The 20480-nt window shown below is 40.2% G+C and overlaps 1 protein-coding gene across 1 annotated transcript in view; it reads left to right on the forward strand.

Annotated features, from left to right (window-relative positions):
* The window catches only part of LOC139764751 (protogenin-like), a 1310239-nt gene extending 1293117 nt beyond the window's left edge, over window positions 1-17122 (forward strand). Inside the window, exons 26-27 of the mRNA XM_071691615.1 lie at window positions 15137-15241; window positions 15381-17122. Of these exons, the coding sequence (XP_071547716.1) occupies window positions 15137-15241; window positions 15381-15800 (525 nt within the window). The 3' untranslated portion in view covers window positions 15801-17122. The remainder of the gene's footprint in view (window positions 1-15136; window positions 15242-15380) is intronic.
* The last annotated feature ends 3358 nt before the right edge of the window (window positions 17123-20480 follow it).

The raw sequence follows: 20480 nt of genomic DNA on the forward strand, positions 1-20480 counted from the left end.
TTCTGCAGTTTCTCACATGAATCAGGGGATTAAGAATACTTCCCACATATTCCCTGCATGTCGTAGAAGGCGACTAAAAGGGGAGGGAGCGGGGGGCTGGAAATCCTCCCCTCTCGTTTTTTTTTTTTTTTTTAATTTTCCAAAAGAAGGAACAGAGAATTGGGCCAGGTGAGGGTATTCCCTCAAAGGCCCAGTCCTCTGTTCTTAATGCTACCTCGCTAACGCGGGAAATGGCGAATAGTTTAAAAGAAGAAAGAAAGAATATATATATTTATATATATATATATATATATATATATATATATATATATATATATATATATATATATATATTGGTTAGAAAGGGTAGTGAGTGGTGGGATGAAGAAGTAAGAGTATTAGTGAAAGAGAAGAGAGAGGAATTTGGACAATTTTTGCAGGGAAAAAATGCAATTGAGTGGGAGACGTATAAAAGAAAGAGACAGGAGGTCAAGAGAAAGGTGGAAGAGGTGAAAAAAAGGGCAAATGAGAGTTGGGGTGAGAGAGTATCATTAAATTTTAGGGAGAATAAAAAGATGTTCTGGAAGGAGGTAAATAAAGTGCGTAAGACAAGGGAGCAAATGGGAACTTCAGTGAAGGGTGCAAATGGGGAGGTGATAACAAGTAGTGGTGATGTGAGAAGGAGATGGAGTGAGTATTTTGAAGGTTTGTTGAATGTGTTTGATGATAGAGTGGCAGATATAGGGTGTTTTGGTTGAGGTGGTGTGCAAAGTGCGAGGGTTAGGGAAAATGATTTGGTAAACAGAGAAGAGGTAGTAAAAACTTTGCGGAAGATGAAAGCCGGCAAGGCAGCAGGTTTGGATGGTATTGCAGTGGAATTTATTAAAAAAGGGGGTGACTGTATTGTTGACTGGTTGGTAAGGTTATTTAATGTATGTATGACTCATGGTGAGGTGCCTGAGGATTGGCGGAATGCGTGCATAGTGCCATTGTACAAAGGCAAAGGGGATAAGAGTGAGTGCTCAAATTACAGAGGTATAAGTTTGTTGAGTATTCCTGGCAAATTATATGGGAGGATATTGATTGAGAGGGTGAAGGCATGTACAGAGCATCAGATTGGGGAAGAGCAGTGTGGTTTCAGAAGTGGTAAAGGATGTGTGGATCAGGTGTTTGCTTTGAAGAATGTAAGTGAGAAATACTTAGAAAAGCAAATGGATTTGTATGTAGCATTTATGGATCTGGAGAAGGCATATGATAGAGTTGATAGAGATGCTCTGTGGAATGTATTAAGAATATATGGTGTGGGAGGCAAGTTGTTAGAAGCAGTGAAAAGTTTTTATCGAGGATGTAAGGCATGTGTACGTGTAGGAAGAGAGGAAAGTGATTGGTTCTCAGTGAATGTAGGTTTGCGGCAGGGGTGTGTGATGTCTCCATGGTTGTTTAATTTGTTTATGGATGGGGTTGTTAGGGAGGTGAATGCAAGAGTTTTGGAAAGAGGGGCAAGTATGAAGTCTGTTAGGGATGAGAGAGCTTGCGAAGTGAGTCAGTTGTTGTTCGCTGATGATACAGCGCTGGTGGCTGATTCATGTGAGAAACTACAGAAGCTGGTGACTGAGTTTGGTAAAGTGTGTGAAAGAAGAAAGTTAAGAGTAAATGTGAATAAGAGCAAGGTTATTAGGTACAGTAGGGTTGAGGGTCAAGTCAATTGGGAGGTGAGTTTGAATGGAGAAAAACTGGAGGAAGTGAAGTGTTTTAGATATCTGGGAGTGGATCTGGCAGTGGATGGAACCATGGAAGCAGAAGTGGATCATAGGGTGGGGGAGGGGGCGAAAATTCTGGGAGCCTTGAAGAATGTGTGGAAGTCGAGAACATTATCTCGGAAAGCAAAAATGGGTATGTTTGAAGGAATAGTGGTTCCAACAATGTTGTATGGTTGCGAGGCGTGGACTGTGGATAGAGTTGTGCGCAGGAGGATGGACGTGCTGGAAATGAGATGTTTGAGGACAATGTGTGGTGTGAGGTGGTTTGATCGAGTAAGTAACGTAAGGGTAAGAGAGATGTGTGGAAATAAAAAGAGCGTGGTTGAGAGAGCAGAAGAGGGTGTTTTGAAATGGTTTGGGCACATGGAGAGAATGAGTGAGGAAAGATTGACCAAGAGGATATATGTGTCGGAGGTGGAGGGAACGAGGAGAAGAGGGAGACCAAATTGGAGGTGGAAAGATGGAGTGAAAAAGATTTTTGTGTGATCGGGGCCTGAACATGCAGGAGGGTGAAAGGAGGGCAAGGAATAGAGTGAATTGGAGTGATGTGGTATACCGGGGTTGACGTGCTGTCAGTGGATTGAATCAAGGCATGTGAAGCGTCTGGGGTAAACCATGGAAAGCTGTGTAGGTATGTATATTTGCGTGTGTGGACGTATGTATATACATGTGTATGGGGGTGGGTTGGGCCATTTCTTTCGTCTGTTTCCTTGCGCTACCTCGCAAACGCGGGAGACAGCGACAAAGCAAAAAAAAAAAAAAAATATATATATATATATATATATATATATATATATATATATTTTTTTTTTTTTTTTTTTTATACTTTGTCGCTGTCTCCCGCGTTTGCGAGGTAGCGCAAGGAAACAGACGAAAGAAATGGCCCAACCCCCCCCATACACATGTACATACACACGTCCACACACGGAAATATACATACCTACACAGCTTTCCATGGTTTACCCCGGACGCTTCACATGCCTTGATTCAATCCACTGACAGCACGTCAACCCCTGTATACCACATCGCTCCAATTCACTCTATTCCTTGCCCTCCTTTCACCCTCCTGCATGTTCAGGCCCCGATCACACAAAATCCTTTTCACTCCATCTTTCCACCTCCAATTTGGTCTCCCTCTTCTCCTCGTTCCCTCCACCTCCGACACATATATCCTCTTGGTCAATCTTTCCTCACTCATTCTCTCCATGTGCCCAAACCATTTCAAAACGCCGTCTTCTGCTCTCTCAACCACGCTCTTTTTATTTCCACACATCTCTCTTACCCTTACGTTACTTACTCGATCAAACCACCTCACACCACACATTGTCCTCAAACATCTCATTTCCAGCACATCCATCCTCCTGCGCACAACTCTATCCATAGCCCACGCCTCGCAACCATACAACATTGTTGGAACTACTATTCCTTCAAACATACCCATTTTTGCTTTCCGGGATAATGTTCTCGACTTCCACACATTTTTCAAGGCTCCCAAAATTTTCGCCCCCTCCCCCACCCTATGATCCACTTCCGCTTCCATGGTTCCATCCGCTGACAGATCCACTCCCAGATATCTAAAACACTTCACTTCCTCCAGTTTTTCACCATTCAAACTCATTCAACTGGCCAGAGAGCATTATTGGATTACGTGTTAATTGACAGGCGTGCGAAAGAGAGACTTTTGGATGTCAATGTGCTGAGAGGTGCAACTGGAGGGATGTCTGATCATTATCTTGTGGAGGCTAAGATGAAGATTAGTATGGGTTTTCAGAAAAGAAGAGTGAATGTTGGGGTGAAGAGGGTGGTGAGAGTAAGTGAGCTTGGGAAGGAGACCTGTGTGAAGAAGTATCAGGAGAGACTGTGTACAGAATGGAAAAAGGTGAGAACAATGGAAGTAAGGGGAGTGGGGGAGGAATGGGATGTATTTAGGGAATCAGTGATGGATTGCGCAAAAGATGCTTGTGGCATGAGAAGAGTGGGAGGTGGGCTGTTTAGAAAGGGTAGTGAGTGGTGGGATGAAGAAGTAAGAGTATTAGTGAAAGAGAAGAGAGAGGCATTTGGACGATTTTTGCAGGGAAAAAATGCAATTGAGTGGGAGAAGTATAAAAGAAAGAGACAGGAGGTCAAGAGAAAGGTGCAAGAGGTGAAAAAAAGGGCAAATGAGAGTTGGGGTGAGAGACTATCAGTAAATTTTAGGGAGAATAAAAAGATGTTCTGGAAGGAGGTAAATAGGGTGCGTAAGACAAGGGAGCAAATGGGAACTTCAGTGAAGGGCGTAAATGGGGAGGTGATAACAAGTAGTGGTGATGTGAGAAGGAGATGGAATGAGTATTTTGAAGGTTTGTTGAATGTGTCTGATGACAGAGTGGCAGATATAGGGTGTTTGGGTCGAGGTGGTGTGCAAAGTGAGAGGGTTAGGGAAAATGATTTGGTAAACAGAGAAGAGGTAGTAAAAGCTTTGCGGAAGATGAAAGCCGGCAAGGCAGCAGGTTTGGATGGTATTGCAGTGGAATTTATTAAAAAAGGGGGTGATTGTATTGTTGACTGGTTGGTAAGGTTATTTAATGTATGTATGACTCATGGTGAGGTGCCTGAGGAGTGGCGGAATGCGTGCATAGTGCCATTGTACAAAGGCAAAGGGGATAAGAGTGAGTGCTCAAATTACAGAGGTATAAGTTTGTTGAGTATTCCTGGTAAATTATATGGGAGGGTATTGATTGAGAGGGTGAAGGCATGTACAGAGCATCAGATTGGGGAAGAGCAGTGTGGTTTCAGAAGTGGTAGAGGATGTGTGGATCAGGTGTTTGCTTTGAAGAATGTATGTGAGAAATACTTAGAAAAGCAAATGGATTTGTATGTAGCATTTATGGATCTGGAGAAGGCATATGATAGAGTTGATAGAGATGCTCTGTGGAAGGTATTAAGAATATATTGTGTGGGAGGCAAGTTGTTAGAAGCAGTGAAAAGTTTTTATCGAGGATGTAAGGCATGTGTACGTGTAGGAAGAGAGGAAAGTGATTGGTTCTCAGTGAATGTAGGTTTGCGGCAGGGGTGTGTGATGTCTCCATGGTTGTTTAATTTGTTTATGGATGGGGTTGTTAGGGAGGTAAATGCAAGAGTCTTGGAAAGAGGGGCAAGTATGAAGTCTGTTGGGGATGAGAGAGCTTGGGAAGTGAGTCAGTTGTTGTTCGCTGATGATACAGCGCTGGTGGCGGATTCATGTGAGAAACTGCAGAAGCTGGTGACTGAGTTTGGTAAAGTGTGTGGAAGAAGAAAGTTAAGAGTAAATGTGAATAAGAGCAAGGTTATTAGGTACAGTAGGGTTGAGGGTCAAGTCATATATATATATATATATATATATATATATATATATATATATATATATATTCCCTGGGGATAGGGGATTAAGAATACTTCCCACGTATTCCCTGCGTGTCGTAAAAGGCGACTAAAAGGGGAGGGAGCGGGGGGCTGGAAATCCTCCCCTCTCGTTTTTTTTTTAATTTTCCAAAAGAAGGAACAGAGGGGGCCAGGCGAGGATATTCCAAAAAAGGCCCAGTCCTCTGTTCTTAACGCTACCTCGCCAACGCGGGAAATGGCAAATAGTTTAAAAGAAAAGAAAGATATATATATATGTATATATATATATATATATATATATATATATATATATATATATATATATATATATATATATTTATACACATATATTCACATGTATATATTCATATTTGCTAGACAATATTTATTCTTAACAACATTCAGCCCTATAAGAAACAGCATGAATGCATGAAAGAAGAACAAATTACATACATTCTCATGTTTTATCTACACCTGATTTCCACCCTCTGTGTCAGTAAGGTAGTGCTAGGAGACAGACGAAGAAAGCCCCCATCTTACATCCACATGATCTGTCATGTGTAATACACCAAAACCACAGTTCCCTATCCATATCAAGTCCCTACAGACCTTTGTGTGGTTTACCCTGGATGTTTGACATTCCCTGGTTCAGTTCATCAACAGTGTTGACTCCAGTGCACTACATCATTCCAATTCATTCTCTTCCATGCACACCTTTTACTATGTTCAGGCCTCGATCACTCAAAATGTTTTTCTCTTCATCCTTCCACCTCCAATTTGGTCTCCCTGTTCTCCATGTTCCCTCAACTTCTGACATATATTTTCTTTGTCATTATTTCCTCACTTATCCTTTTCACATGTCCATACCATTTCAACACACCCTCTTCTATCTCTGTCATCATTTCCTCACTTATCCTTTTCACATGTCCATACCATTTCAACACACCCTCTTCTATCTCTACCACACTCATTTTATTTCCACCTATCTCTCTTACCCTTTCATTACTTACTCGATCAAACCACGTCACTACACATATTATCCTCAAACATTTCATTTCCAACACATCTACCCTACTCTCCACAACTGTATCTATAGCCCATCCCTCACAACCATATAATATTGTTAGGACTGCTTTTACTTCAACCATATCCATTTGTGCCCTCCCAAATAACTTTTCACTCATTCCTCATTACTCCCCGAATCTTTGCCCCCTCCCCCACCCTGAGACTCACTCCCCTCCATGCCATGTCCACTCCCAGATATCTAAAACACTTCACTTCCTCTAATTTTTCTCCATTCAAACTTACATCCCAGTTAACTTGCCCCTCAACCCTACTGAACCAAGTAACCATGCTCTTATTCACACTTACTCTCAACTTTCTCCTTTCACACATCTTTCCAAACTCAGTCTCCAACTTTTGCAGTTTCTCACTCCAGTCGATCACCAATGCTATATTATCAGCAAACAACAACCAACTCACTTCTCAGGTCCTCACCACCCTATCTATAATCAAATTCAACAACTATGGTGACATCACATACCCTGCCACAGACCTTCATGTGGAACCAGTCACTCTCCTGGTTTCTTACTTGTACACATGTCTTACACCTTTGATAAAAACTTCTCACTGCTTCTAGTAGCTTACCTCCCACACCATATATTCTTAAGACCTTCTGCAAACACCTGATCCTAACATCTTCTACCACTTCTGAAACTACACTGCTTCTCCCCTATCTAATGCTTTGTATATCCCTTCATCCTCTCAATCAATACCCTGCCATACAGCTTACCAATTGTACTAAACAAATTTATACTTCTGTAGTTTGAACACACACTTGCCTTTATACAGTGATACATGCATTCTGCTAATCTTCATCCCCTCACCATGATCAAAACACACACACACAGTATTGTTATGCAATACTGGATTACGCTATCTTAGAGATGTGGGATGAAATTAAACACCAGGGTTAAAACTGTATAATACAAGAAATAAAGAATAAAAAATAACAGAAGCATATTAATCGGGTACAAATATTTACACTAACACTTAATATTCTAAGTAAGATTTCAAACCAGATCTCTTTCTATTATAACAGTTTGACTATAGAGACATGATAAAAGATACACTTATTCGGTGGGCAATTTTATAACAAGTTACAATACATAATGGTCGCACTTATTAGGTGGTCAATTCTATGATATTACAATACATAATGGTCGTAGTGGGCCACAGTGGGCAGCACTGCCTACGGGGTTTGAGACAAGGAATACTTACATTGCCTGCCGGGCATGTCATCAGGGGCTTTTATTGGAGAAGCAGCCAGCCCCGCCCTGACCTGCCTCATCTTGGCTATGATAGGGAGGAATGACCACATACAAGTACTCCTGATTGGTCAAAAAACTGATTGCCACGCCCTCATCCCAACTGTGATTGGCTGGAGGCCTAAGGTCTGGCCGTCATACCACTTCAGGTCCAGCCCTGCATCTCTGACAATGCATGGAGGATGAGGGGGCGACCTTTCCTGGACATGACCTTGTAGCTGACCCCAGGTCACTTGACAACACTACCTGAGGAATAATTAGCAGGTCGATGCGACAGGCAGGGCCTTAATGACCATTCGGCGTGGGAGTGGCTGAGGAATCTGTTGAGACCCCCAGGTCACCACATGGCTTACCTACAACATACAGCTTTCTACAACATAGACAAAACTAACACACAGGTTCGTAACAATATCCTTACCAACCAATCAACAACAATGCCATCCTTGTTGCTGCATTTCATCTTCCATAAGGCTTTCACTACCTCTTCACCAAACCACTCTCCATGATTCTCTCACTTCACATACCACCTAAACAAAAATCTCTACATCTGCCACCCTATCATCAAACACATTTAACAGTCTTTCAAAATACTCACTCCATCACTTCCCCTTTTGATCCCTTCACTGTTGCTCCCATTTGTTCTCTTGTCTTTCATACATTATTTTCCTCCTTCCAAAATATCATTTTATTCTCCTTATAGTTTAATGATACTCTCTCACCCCAGCTCTCATTTGCCCTCTTTTTCAACCCCTGCTCTTTCCTTCTTGACCTGCTGCTTTCTTTTGTACATCTCCCAATCATTTGGAATCCATCCATGTAAGTACTACCCAGATGCCTCTCTTTTCTCTTTCACTAGCAACTTTGCACATACCATCACTGCTTCCCTGAATACCTCCCATTCCTCTCTCTCTCCCCTCACTTCATTTAATCTCACCTTTTGCTATTCAACACTTAATCTCTCCTGGTATAAATCCCTTTCCAGACTCACTTGCTCTCACCACTCTCTTCTCTCCAGAAGCATTTCCTCTTTTTCAAAAACTTCCGCCAATCTCCAATTTTGCCATGACATTAGACATTCCACTAGTAGCTCTCCCTCTGCGCATTTCCATCCAAAAGTCTCTCTTTTACACGCCTATCAATTAATGTGTAATCTTATAATGCCCGTTGACCATCTCTCCTCTTCACATATGTATATATGTGTATATCCCACTCTTTTAACCAGGTATCCCCAATCACCAGTCTTTTTTTGGCACGCAACTCCAAAATCTTTTCATCATTACCATTAATAACACTGAATACCCCATGTACCTCAATTATGCCCTCAACTGCCACATTACTACCTTTGCATTTAAATCACTCATCACTGATACCTGGTCTTGTACATCAAAACTGCAGACACATTCACTCAGCTGCTCCCAAAACACATGCCTCTCATGATCTTTTTCCTCATGGTTAGTGCATAAGCATGATCATCCATCTCTCACCATCCACTTTTAGTTTTACCCACATTGAGCTAGAATTTACTTCCTTACACTCCACCACACACTCCACTCCCACAACTCCTGCTTCAGAAGTAGTGCTGCTCCTTCCTTAGTTTTTGTCCTCTCACCAACCCCTGACTTTATTCCTTAGACATTTGCAAACCATTTTTCCCCTTTACCCATGAGCTTTGTTTCACTCAGAGCTAGAACATCCAGATTTCTTTCCTTTATCATACTACCTATCTCTTCTCTCTTCCACACATATTCAGGAACCCCAGTCAGAGCCTTAGAGGAGAATGGAGCATTCTCATCTGGCTCCTGTTTTTTTTTTTTTTTTTTTTTTTTTTGTAGAAATTGATATACAAGAGAGGGAGGGTTTCCAGACCCCCCACTCCCACCCCCCTTTAGTTGCCTCCTACAACATGCAGAGAACATGGAGGTAGAATTCTTTCCTCCCTTCCTCAGGGATGAAAACAGCAACTCAAAAGGAAAGTAATTTCGTCATCTATACAGTACTCACAGCTTTTGGGTTTCCAGGACAGAGTGGAGGAAATGGTTATGCCCATCATGTTTATATCAATACATGGTTGAATTGTGGTGTTTTGAAATTGAACAGGGTGGGATTTATAGGGAGAAATTGCATTGTAGCGCTTAGATTTTACAAGGTTACTGCTTTCCCAGTCTGAAATGCTGCACAGGTCCGAATGAGAGGAATTGTGGTTGATATGAGAAAGAGAATTTGTATTAAAGGGATGAAGGAAGGAACATCTCTGTTGATAAGATTAGAGCAGGAAGTCATTCCATTGACAACTACTGTGATGAAATGGCCGGAGAGGAAACTGTGCTCTAGAGAACTGAGAGAAGCAGCAAAATTAAAGAAGCAGGTATAGAAAGTAAAGACTTTTGCCACACCTTGTCTAATGCTTTGGAGATGTTGAGGGCTATGACAAAAGTTTTATCCTAAGAGAAAGGAGGACCTGAAGTGAGTCGCACAGGTGAGATCTCCAGTAGACGTAATGCTGCAAAATCTTTACTGGTGATCTGAGAGAAAGGATTGGGATTCTAAGTGTTTGAGAAAGTGATAATTTAGGAGAATTTTGGAGACTTTAAAGATTGCAGAAGTGAGAGTAATGTGGTGATAGCTGGAGGGTTAGAGTGGTCACCTTTCTTAGGGATGGGCTGAACAAAGACATTCTTGCAAGTAGAAGGGAAAGTCTGGTTGTTTAGACAGAGTAGGCAAGCAAGGATTGGTGCTAGCTCAGAGGCACACTCCTTTAGAACAGGTGGAGGTATGCTATATGAGCCATATGCTTTATCCTCCTGGATCTGGGAGAGTACCTGAAATACCCTGCAGCAGGAGAATATAGATGATGGCTGATGTTCAGAGGTAGGTAGGGGTGTAGTATTAGAGCTTGAATCATCCAGAGCTGAGTTAAAGAAAAAGAAGATGCCAGAAAGCATGGCTTTATCAATTGGAGAGTTAATAATAGGTAGATCAGGCTGGACAAAAGCAGGGAAAGTTGAATTATAGACATTGTTGGAGATGCTTTTAGTAAAGCACCAAAAAGATTTGTCTGTAGAAGTCAGCACACTTTCTTTTCATGCATTTTGCTCTGCAAAGAACTGTTTTACAATGATTCTAAGCAGAAATTAGCATTTGGCTCTTTGAAGAACAGCTTTACAATGATTCCAAGCAGAAATGAAAGCAGAGTGGGTTTCTAGGAAGGGAAGAGTTTCTTGGCCTGGTACATAACATTCCTGATGCAATAGTCATCAGAGCAGGCGTGATTAAACCACAGTTGAAGACAAAAAATGTGAATGGGATATAGGCATCAGTCTTAGCCAAGATAACCTATGCTATGCGTTTTGCACAGCTTGTGGCATCCCATCCAGAAAAGCAGTATCCACCACAGGAAAAGTCAATGAAGAAGCTGTGCAGGTATAACCAGTGAGAGGACAGAGGATGGGTGTTTCCAATTAGAAGTGATGAAAATAAGATTTTGATCAGAAGATCCTAAGAGGGCTAAAATGGTGTATGTGTTGTGGGAGGGTTTAGAAATAAACAGTAGAAGAATGGTTGTGATGGTCGGGAACTCAGATAGAGTGTTTGATTGATTGTTCTAGATTATTGAAAAGAGGAAAAGAAAATACGTCAGCTCTACCAGGATCATCCCAAATAGAGCCCACCCAATCCTTGTGGTGCACATGGAAATCCCTTGCATAGTGGTTCTCAGCATGTGGATGAGAAGAGAGCAGAATTTTGTGGCAAGAAGTTAGATAGTTGAAGAGTTGTACATAGTTGGAGGAATTGAGGAGGAAATAAACAAAACATAAAAGAAAGAGATTTTTTTTTTAGCTTGATTGCATCAAAGTTAAGAAGCTCAAGATCCATGAGGCAAGCAACAGGTGTATTTCCATTACAGTAGGCACAGTTCCACTCTTGGAATGGGAACAATGATATATATTGTAATTGGAGATCTGATAGTGTAGAGGAGAAGCAGTAAAAGATCAGGGAAGAGGTAATCAGATGGTGGTTAACAAATGGATGGTTAGAATTAAGACTGGGAATGTTGCAGAAATGGTCTAGGAGCTGTAGTTGTGGAAGTGGAATGGATCCCAGTTTCATGATGGTAGTCAAGTGGGTCATAGAATCTATGCAACTCCTATTGACAGGTGACACTGTTCTGAAGTGGTGCTAAAGAGTTCTGTGATTACTTTATTGCCATCCATTAAAGTTTGCAAATTAAGAAAAAATAGAAAAAGAGATAAGGATGTGTGTAAGCTATTTAAAGCATGGTGTTTGTTAAAAAAGTGTTTGAGATTGGGGCTGATTCCAGCAACCTACAGGTGGTTGAGGCAAGGGGAAAAGACAGAAATCTGGGCCTGGAAGAGGGAATATAATTAGTGCTGCAGTGCTAGCTCACTTTGCTGCAGCCACTAGATACTAGATTGCCTGAAAGAAGGAATATAATTAGTGCTGCAGTGCTAGCTCACTGCACTGCAGCCACTAGATACTAGATTGCCTGGAAGAAGGAATATAATTAGTGCTGCAGTGCTAGCTCACTGCACTGCAGCCACTAGATACTAGATTGCCTGGAAGAAGGAATATAATTAGTGCTGCAGTGCTAGCTCACTGCGCTGCAGCCACTGTCCCTCCTGAAACCCAGATGGTAGTACTTCTCGGGTCACTGGTTGCCCACCACTCACTACTACTGCAGAATAGCAGCAACACTGAGTGTCAGCTTCTACACACTACATGATTTCTTCTTTCATTAGGTTTATCATATATAATGTTCTCAATATTTATGTGAGTATATGTGTGAAGATAAGATCCAGCAATGATATAGTATCAATCCTGCTTACCATGATGTGCTCCTTGACATGCTGGTATAGGAAATTTTCCAGTATACATTCTAAAAACCTTTGTCTCCATGACTCTGCACCATGAGAATCGAAATTCTGCTAGTCTGTATCTTTGTGATAGAAATCCTTAATTATCAGTAATTTACTATCTCCAAGAAGTGAATGTTTCACTGGTTTATATACCGTCCTATTTGTTCCTTCATTGTTTTTGTTGTGTTTGTGTTCTAGATCATTGCAGTTGTTTAGAAGATAATATCATTTTGCCACTATGCTTTTCTTCCATACATTTACTCTTCTCATAATGTATTGTATGAATGGGCCCTCTCTACCATTTCATGAAACTTTAGTCTAGCTTTTATTTAGAAGGCTCATTCTCTCCCTCCTTTCCATTTTCTCTCCTTACTTGCTGTCATGTACCCCAGTGGGCAGAACAAGTGAGAATATATCTTTTTGTTAAGTTTAGTCTCAACAACATGAACAACATCAGGTTCTTCTTTCACTTACACGATCCTTTAATTCCTGCTTTCTTTTTTTCTTTTTTTTTACATTGGAAGCTCCACTGATGGGTAAAAGTCCACATTAAGGCCAAGCCTTAATTGAATTATAGAGAGGATAATGAAATGGAAAAAAAGGGGCAGGAAAGTATCTACAAATTTTGGAGGAAGTGAAAAACCTGTCTTTTAAGATGTGCCAGGTCATAGTTATTGGGAAAGAAATGAGAAGGTAGAGAGTTTCCAAAGCTTCAAGGTACAGGGAAAGAAACATTTATCAAAATGGCCCACCTTTGAGTTGCCAACAGCCACTCAGTAATAGCATTGCATGTTCTACCACTAACTAATAATCACTTAAAATTTTGGACACATTACTTCCAGTCTGACACCACTGTCTCCTAACTCCCCTGCCCTCTTTCCAGTTCTAGTGGGGCTACTCCATCCCCTTGCCACATGTAATGTCTTGAGTTTTATGTCTTTTGACATAAAACTTTACTTTTCCCCCTTTCTTCCTTTGGTTTATTATGTTTGATGAATATCCCACTGAATTCCACCTTGCCTTTAAGATTCTTAGCTTTTCTAAGTACTTCCTGGCTTGATGGTTTCAAGTCAAAGATAGCCATAACTGGCCTTCCCATTACATCTTGGTCATGCCCACTAATTCTTCTTCTTTCTTTAGTCATGGAAATCACATCTAGCATTCTCAGCTTCCAATAACCTTTTGATATGCATTTCCTCCCTCCTTCCCCTTTCTTCACTCTCTGGTGTATGATTTCCCAAGCAAAATATACTTGGTAATTTACATCTATCAACCTGCTCCTGTACCAATCTTTCTAATTTTGGTGCTGCCCTCTTTTTAGCTAGTTCCCTTAGTGTGAAAGTGTCAACCTTTCTCTGTAATTATTCTTTGAGCAAGCAAGTTCTGATTGTGTATACTCTTTATTTTTTTTAAACCATTCATGAACTATTCCATAAAATTCCTTGATTGCTTCATCTCTACCTGTGCTTATTATTCTTTCAACCACTTCACTTAATTTCCTGTATACCTCTGTTTGTGCCACCCTGGGTCTGCATTCCTCTCCATCACTCTTCATGATCTGTGTCTGTTGATCTGTTACCAAAATTGCTCTTTCTAAATTTCCCTGCCCTCTACTGTTGACACTCTTTGTGTGTGTTTATGTGTTGGTCCTTTTCTCTAACTGAACAGCTTTCAATACTGATTCAATAGACTTTGTATATGCTTTTGTCCTTTCCTCAATCTGAATGGCTGTTGACATTGTTTCTGCAGTTTCCTGCCAAATATATTGTTCGTTAAAGATTTTTATTGCATTTTATCCTTTCTTCTGACTGAACAGCTTCTAGTACATACAGAGAAGACCCACCAGACTTTGCTTTTTGATATCTTCACCTTCTTTCCTGGTTTAATATCTCCTGAATCTCCTCCACTAAGCTGTATTTTTTATCAAGCTCATAGATAGATTATGTTTCTTAGATTTCTTGATTCCTCTCTAGTCTCATGACTCTTCATGATTTATGAAATTCTTCATCAGTTTTTCAACCCTTGATCAAGTTTGTTAATCTCTGACCATTCTCTTTAACATGTTCTTTCGTTTTCTTGTGTTTTCATTTCTATTGCCCGTTTTGCTTTCATGTGTAGTTTCCTTTTAGCAGATCTGGTTTTAACTGATTGTTGTATGTGACAGTAAGTGAATGGCTTGTTTATGAGCTTGCTACCCAGAGTATAGAATGAGAAGCAACTTAGAAGAGTCATATTGAATCAAACATCTGTGAGTCAGTTAGAGATGATTATTGCTTGAAAAATGCAATTGATGAATAAGAATTTTAAGTAGTACTGTCTATGATGCAGTTGGCTCCTTTCCCTTAACTCACATGGATCCCTTGGATCCCTTTGTAAAATACTTGAAGCATTGCTGTCATTTTTTTAATATTGGGTTTATAAAGTTAGTGGAGTGTGTTAGGAGAAGACTGTACTTGCATGCAGCTTAATGGACTCCAACTGCTTGGGGTTACACCATGAGTAAAAAGTCACCTTCAGCAAGATTGTATTATTGTCATTGGATGAAAAAGAGTACAGTCTCAGCAAGGAACTTTTCACTCCAAAGGAGTCCATCATTTCCTTGCTACTGAGTGTTGTGTAGTCTTGAAGCTGCAGGGGCCCCATAAAGGGGTCCTGGGGTTTTATGATAATAATGAACACAGGAGATATCAAACATGACACATAATAGTAAACTGTTCATTAAAAAACTTAATAGATGTGTGAAAATTTTGGCTCAGCTACAGACATGCATTGTGCAAGAGTGCCCCTGGCTTCATTAAAGAAAAAAGAAAAATACACCTTTAAATTCATTTTCTAGGGAGGTTACCCAGACAGTCAAGTGAATGGGTTGAATAATCCACGGTGTAATGGATTTATCAGGAGCCGAGAGCAACTGCAGCCTGGTTATCATGGTGAAGCTCAGGTATGAAGCATTTCTGGGTAAATATAAAATATTCCAGAAGCTAAAATTACACCATAATGTAGAAGAAAAAATGATGGTACAAAATATTCATGAAAATTCATGTTACATTCATAATAATTTATTGTTTTGTTTCTCACAGGGTGGATCAGAGGAAGAAAATGAACAGCTAGTATTTGGTGCTAGCAGCAGTAATGGTGCCACGAGCAGGAACCAGTCCCATCAAAACCACCGACAAGAACTTGGGGAGACAGTTGGAAGGAGAGACCAGCCTAGCAATTTTCTAGATGGCGCTCAGCCCCCATCACCAGAACACCAACACCCATCACCAGCACACCAACACAACCACAGTGGAGCCTCACATGAAGGGCTCACCAACCTTACGAGCCTCACAACTTTGAGTGCTACTGACAGTGAAGTAGGAATGGAGCTGGACAAAGCAGTGGTGGGAGGTACAGGGCAGCAGCATGTAAACAGTCCACACCAATCCAACCACCATCATTACAACTCTGGTGCAACAAGAGCGTCATCCCCACAACCTCCACTGACAACAGTGCAGTAGCTGCAATGGTTCCTGGGTTTCAGTCCCAGCTACCCTCCCTCGCAGGCCCCAGTCACCAAGAGTTTCCTCTGGTCTGATGCGGGTATTCATACGTATACAAGGCCTGGCCCAGCTGCTGCGGTGGTATGTGGCAGCTGTGCCCATCCAACCCACAGTGGACTTGATGCGTGTGCCTTGACCCAAGTGTACAAATGTTGTCAGTGTGGGTACTTGAGATCATCAAATGAGCGGGGCTGGGTCAGGCACCCCACTGTAGCCACTAACAGCTAGTTGTTGTTTGGTGTTTACACTGTAAGCATTGTGGATATGGCTCTCAGTCACACAGTTTGGGCTTGATGTTCCCTGACAGAAAAGTCATGGTAGTTTTCTCACCAATGCTGAATGAAAGGAGTACAAAATGATGATTTTCCTTGTCTTTTTATCTGTAAAATGTGACTCAAGAGCTGTGTCCAGGGTGCTCCCTCATTTCTCTGACAACAAGGTATCAGGGATTATCCTGGCAAATAACGGCATGCCTGCCCCCCCTTAACCACCACCACCACAACAGCCCCAAAGATCCCTCTCATGTCTTCATAACCTCAGCGTTTCGCCATATTTGTATCAGGGATGGTAATCTCTACTCACCTCTTTTGATAAGACTGTAATACAACTTTGATTCTGACACATATGATTTGTCTGCTGTTTCATATAACATACAGTAGTACAAGAGTAATGGGTTATTAATATTTATGTATAAAACAGTTTTTAGGCAGCAGTCACGTTATTTAACATTTCTGTGTTTTTTTACTGTTAAATAATTGCAGTCTGAAATCAGGGAGATTCATACCAAGAGCATCTAAATAGAGTACAGGATGTACTTTCTATACAGAAAGATCACATGCAGTGCTTACTTCATTGCAGAAGCTACCTGAACATTTTACAGGTTATCAGCCCCTCTCATAGTGGGTGAAGGATCTAGCTTTCTTTGATCAGGAAAAATAGCTCTGGAAACCATTTGTAACCTACCACATATTCAGCTGTAAATGGTTTATCTAAGGATATAATAATTCTGAGTGTCTTTTATTTGATTAATGAATTACTGTGATATATAATGAATATGCAGAAGCTAATTCAAGATTATTGAAAGAATGTAATGAATAGGTGTCTTGCGCAAACTGAAATGTATACAGTGCTAACTTTGAATAACATCTTTTGAGGCCCACATTCTAGAGATATACTTAAGTGATACATTTATGATATTACTACCAAAATTCAAAATGCCATTTTCTTTTACAGTATGTCAGCACTCACTATTTATGAGCAGGCACTTTCTAAAATTGCAAATGTCTATATATATATATATATATATATATATATATATATATATATATATATATATATATATATATATATATATATATATATATTATAATATATATATATATATGTGTATATATATATATATATATATATATATATATATATATATATATATATATATATATATATATATATATATATATATATATTATGATATATATATTATATATATTATAATATATATAATATATATATATATATATATATATATATATATATATATATATATATATATATATATATATATATATATATATATATATATTTAGTGATTGTGAATAGAATGAGGGTGAAACTTGGAAAATTATCAAGAACATCAGTTACAGTATTAAATCACATGTCCCTTTTAACTCAAATGCATATACTGCATATGGTCTCCTGTAGTGTGATGTGGTTTAACCCACCATTCTAAGTTTTGTGATGAGTTGTCAAGTGAATCATTCTGATCCTTCACCCACATTTCACATTGCATTCCATACAGACTTCTGATAAGTGGTGCTGTGGTACTTATCAAAATTGCTACCAATTAGTTCTTAAAATGTATTACGAAAAGTTGGTAATAGACAGTAGCAGATGATAAATGACTTGCTTATTCCTGAATGTGAAGTGGCTGTTGCTACAGGATAATGTATGGTCACTGTGGATGTGCAAGATAATTGGCAGCATCATCTGTATGTTGTTTTTGTTAGCAAATTTGCTATTGCTGACTGTCACTTAAGTTTTTGACTGACTGGCAGCAATTTTGAATAGTACATGTGTCATCTGCCTCACAGTGAAGAGCCCAGGCTAACCTCTCTTCCCAGTGTGTTGCCACTTGTCCACTCAAGGCCAGGTATATAAGCCCTGATTATCTGTTGTAATTTTAGTACCAGAAAAGTGTGGATAATGTAACTTTAGAACAACTTGTAACTTGCTAGTTCTGCATACTGGTAACTGTTCCCAGATACTGATTATCCCATCTACTATTTTGCCTTATTGTGAAATTGTTCAAACATTCAGGGCAAAAGGTATTTGTTTACAAAGATAGGTCCTGGCATTGATGTGGCACCATTGGTGAAATACTGGAGCCTTCCTGTAGAGTCAAGGCAGGGGTTCAGCCTGGTCACTCTCCTGCGTGCGTGACGTAGCTGACTGTCTGAGATGGGAGTTTCATACATAAGACTTATTTTAATATTTAGTACAAATCATATTCCATTTACTAACTATATACACTGGTTAACTCAACCCCTAGTAGGACTATTGAAACAATCTCAGTGCTTTTCTCAATCTGCAGTTGTACAGATTGTAATAAGTCAACCATGCAACACTCTGTGCAGTCAGACCACTGCTCTCAGCTGTACTAAAAATCCCCATGGCTTTGTATCAAAGCCTTGGACTAGGAGTGGGATGTGGCAAAACAGTGGCTTTGATGAGCAGAAGATTGGCTGTGCAGAGTGATGCGAACCCCCTTCCTCCCAAGTAAGAAACATAGCTCAGGCTTTTACCTCAGTTACTGTGTGGAGCTCCAGTTAATGACAGCGTGCGGAGATACCCAATATACGTATTTGTTGCCCACTGATGAATATTGTCTTTATTATTATGAACTTATGTTTATCTCGCTGCTAAGTTAGTTTTGTTAGCAGAAAGGGTGCCAACATTAGCGGCTCAGGTGAGGGATACTTTGCACTTTTCTTCCAGCCACCCAGGAATAATGGCCCACAACTGCTCACAGTACACAACTATGCTAAAAAGTATGATTCAGAAGTTTTATTATACATGTATATATACCTCACCTTATCAAAATGTCTGATGTACATATGACCTTTTGCCAGAAATTTATATGTATGAGTTTTTATGATTGTTCAGTATAGAATTATAATAGTAATTGAGTGGACCAGGGTGCAGCTGGATGGACTGTGCAGAGGAAGAGCCCTGCTTCATGCACATGTTTTCTACCTCATAGAAGGCGCAGGTCAGGCGGGGCAGGGACCTGCTGTTTACTCTCCATTGTTGAGGGGACAGGTGGGCAGGCTCTTTGGGTTTGTTTCTCAGGGAGCTCAATGTACAAACACTACACACCATAGTGTCTGCCTACTTGGCCCCTTATCCCATCCTACCCTTTACCATTCCATCATCCTTCAGCCCTCCCAAACCCTGATCCTTCCCCATAATCAGTCACCATACATGATAAACCCTACGTACCATAGTGTCAAAGCAGTTCCTGTCACTACCTCCAGACAGCGCACATACATCCCACCCAGCCACTATAAATGAAAAAGCTTCTGTTATATCTCTCTGTCTTTGCTCTTTGTATTTTTGTATGCAGCCCCCATAGATTTCCTTTGTAAGTGATAGATATGAATTATGTTATTGTTTCCATACTCTTTGTGTATCCATGAATTTTTATTTTCCTAATATCATGCTACCTCGTTCTTTTATATGATGAGTGAACATTTAGCATCGCATCTCCCCGTGCTGCATGTGTATGATAGCTCAAGAAATAGATAAAACCGCTCCTCTGCCACTCCCTCGTCCTCAGCCAAGAGCGCATTAACACAGCTACTTCATGATAACCAGTCATTATTTTGTCAATAGGATGTATCTTGTATATCATGTTTTTATTATGATCCGATTACAAACTGGTAGGCATTGCAGGCTGCCCTTAGCTGCCTCTGCATTTTCCTCCATAAAAGTATGCCATTGGTTACTCTGAAGAGCAGTAGTTTGTTCATGGCTAGGGCAGCCTCCCATGCCTTGAGTAGGGTAATGTAACAGAATTGGGGATTTTCAATAAGACTCATATTCTATTACAATATAGGATATGAGCCTTTTTAGAAATTCAGAATATTGTGAATTACTCCAGCCAGTTGGTGTGGGATCCCTTATCCTACAATGCCCCTTCATTTATTGTAGTTTTAAGGTATCGTACAAGTTAACATGTACACAGGGTTGGAATACATTTTGTACAATAATTTAATGTATTGAGAAATGTCTTGTGCTCATTTCTATTTGTAAATATTGTAGTGACACTACTTAACATGTACAAGGTAGTGGAAGTTATTGGCTTAGGTAGAAGTGAGCTAAAGTTATGCCTGTTATTTGCATACTACTGGTTGCTTATGGTATGGCTAAAGCACAAGGTGATAGTTTCCAGCACCGTCTTGGTAATGGAGATGCCCGCAACAAGTATGTAATGCTCATCTTTTCACAGTGCCAGTAATACTTCAGTATCATTCCTCATCATCAGTCATGATGCTTATAAAATGGAGCATACTGAAATCTTATTGGTATGATGAAAGTTGGTTGAGTAAGCTACAGATGTTGGGTAAAAAAGCAGAAACC

The sequence above is a fragment of the Panulirus ornatus genome, chromosome 51 (genome assembly GCF_036320965.1).
Source record: "Panulirus ornatus isolate Po-2019 chromosome 51, ASM3632096v1, whole genome shotgun sequence".
Taxonomy (NCBI): Eukaryota; Metazoa; Arthropoda; class Malacostraca; order Decapoda; family Palinuridae; genus Panulirus; species Panulirus ornatus.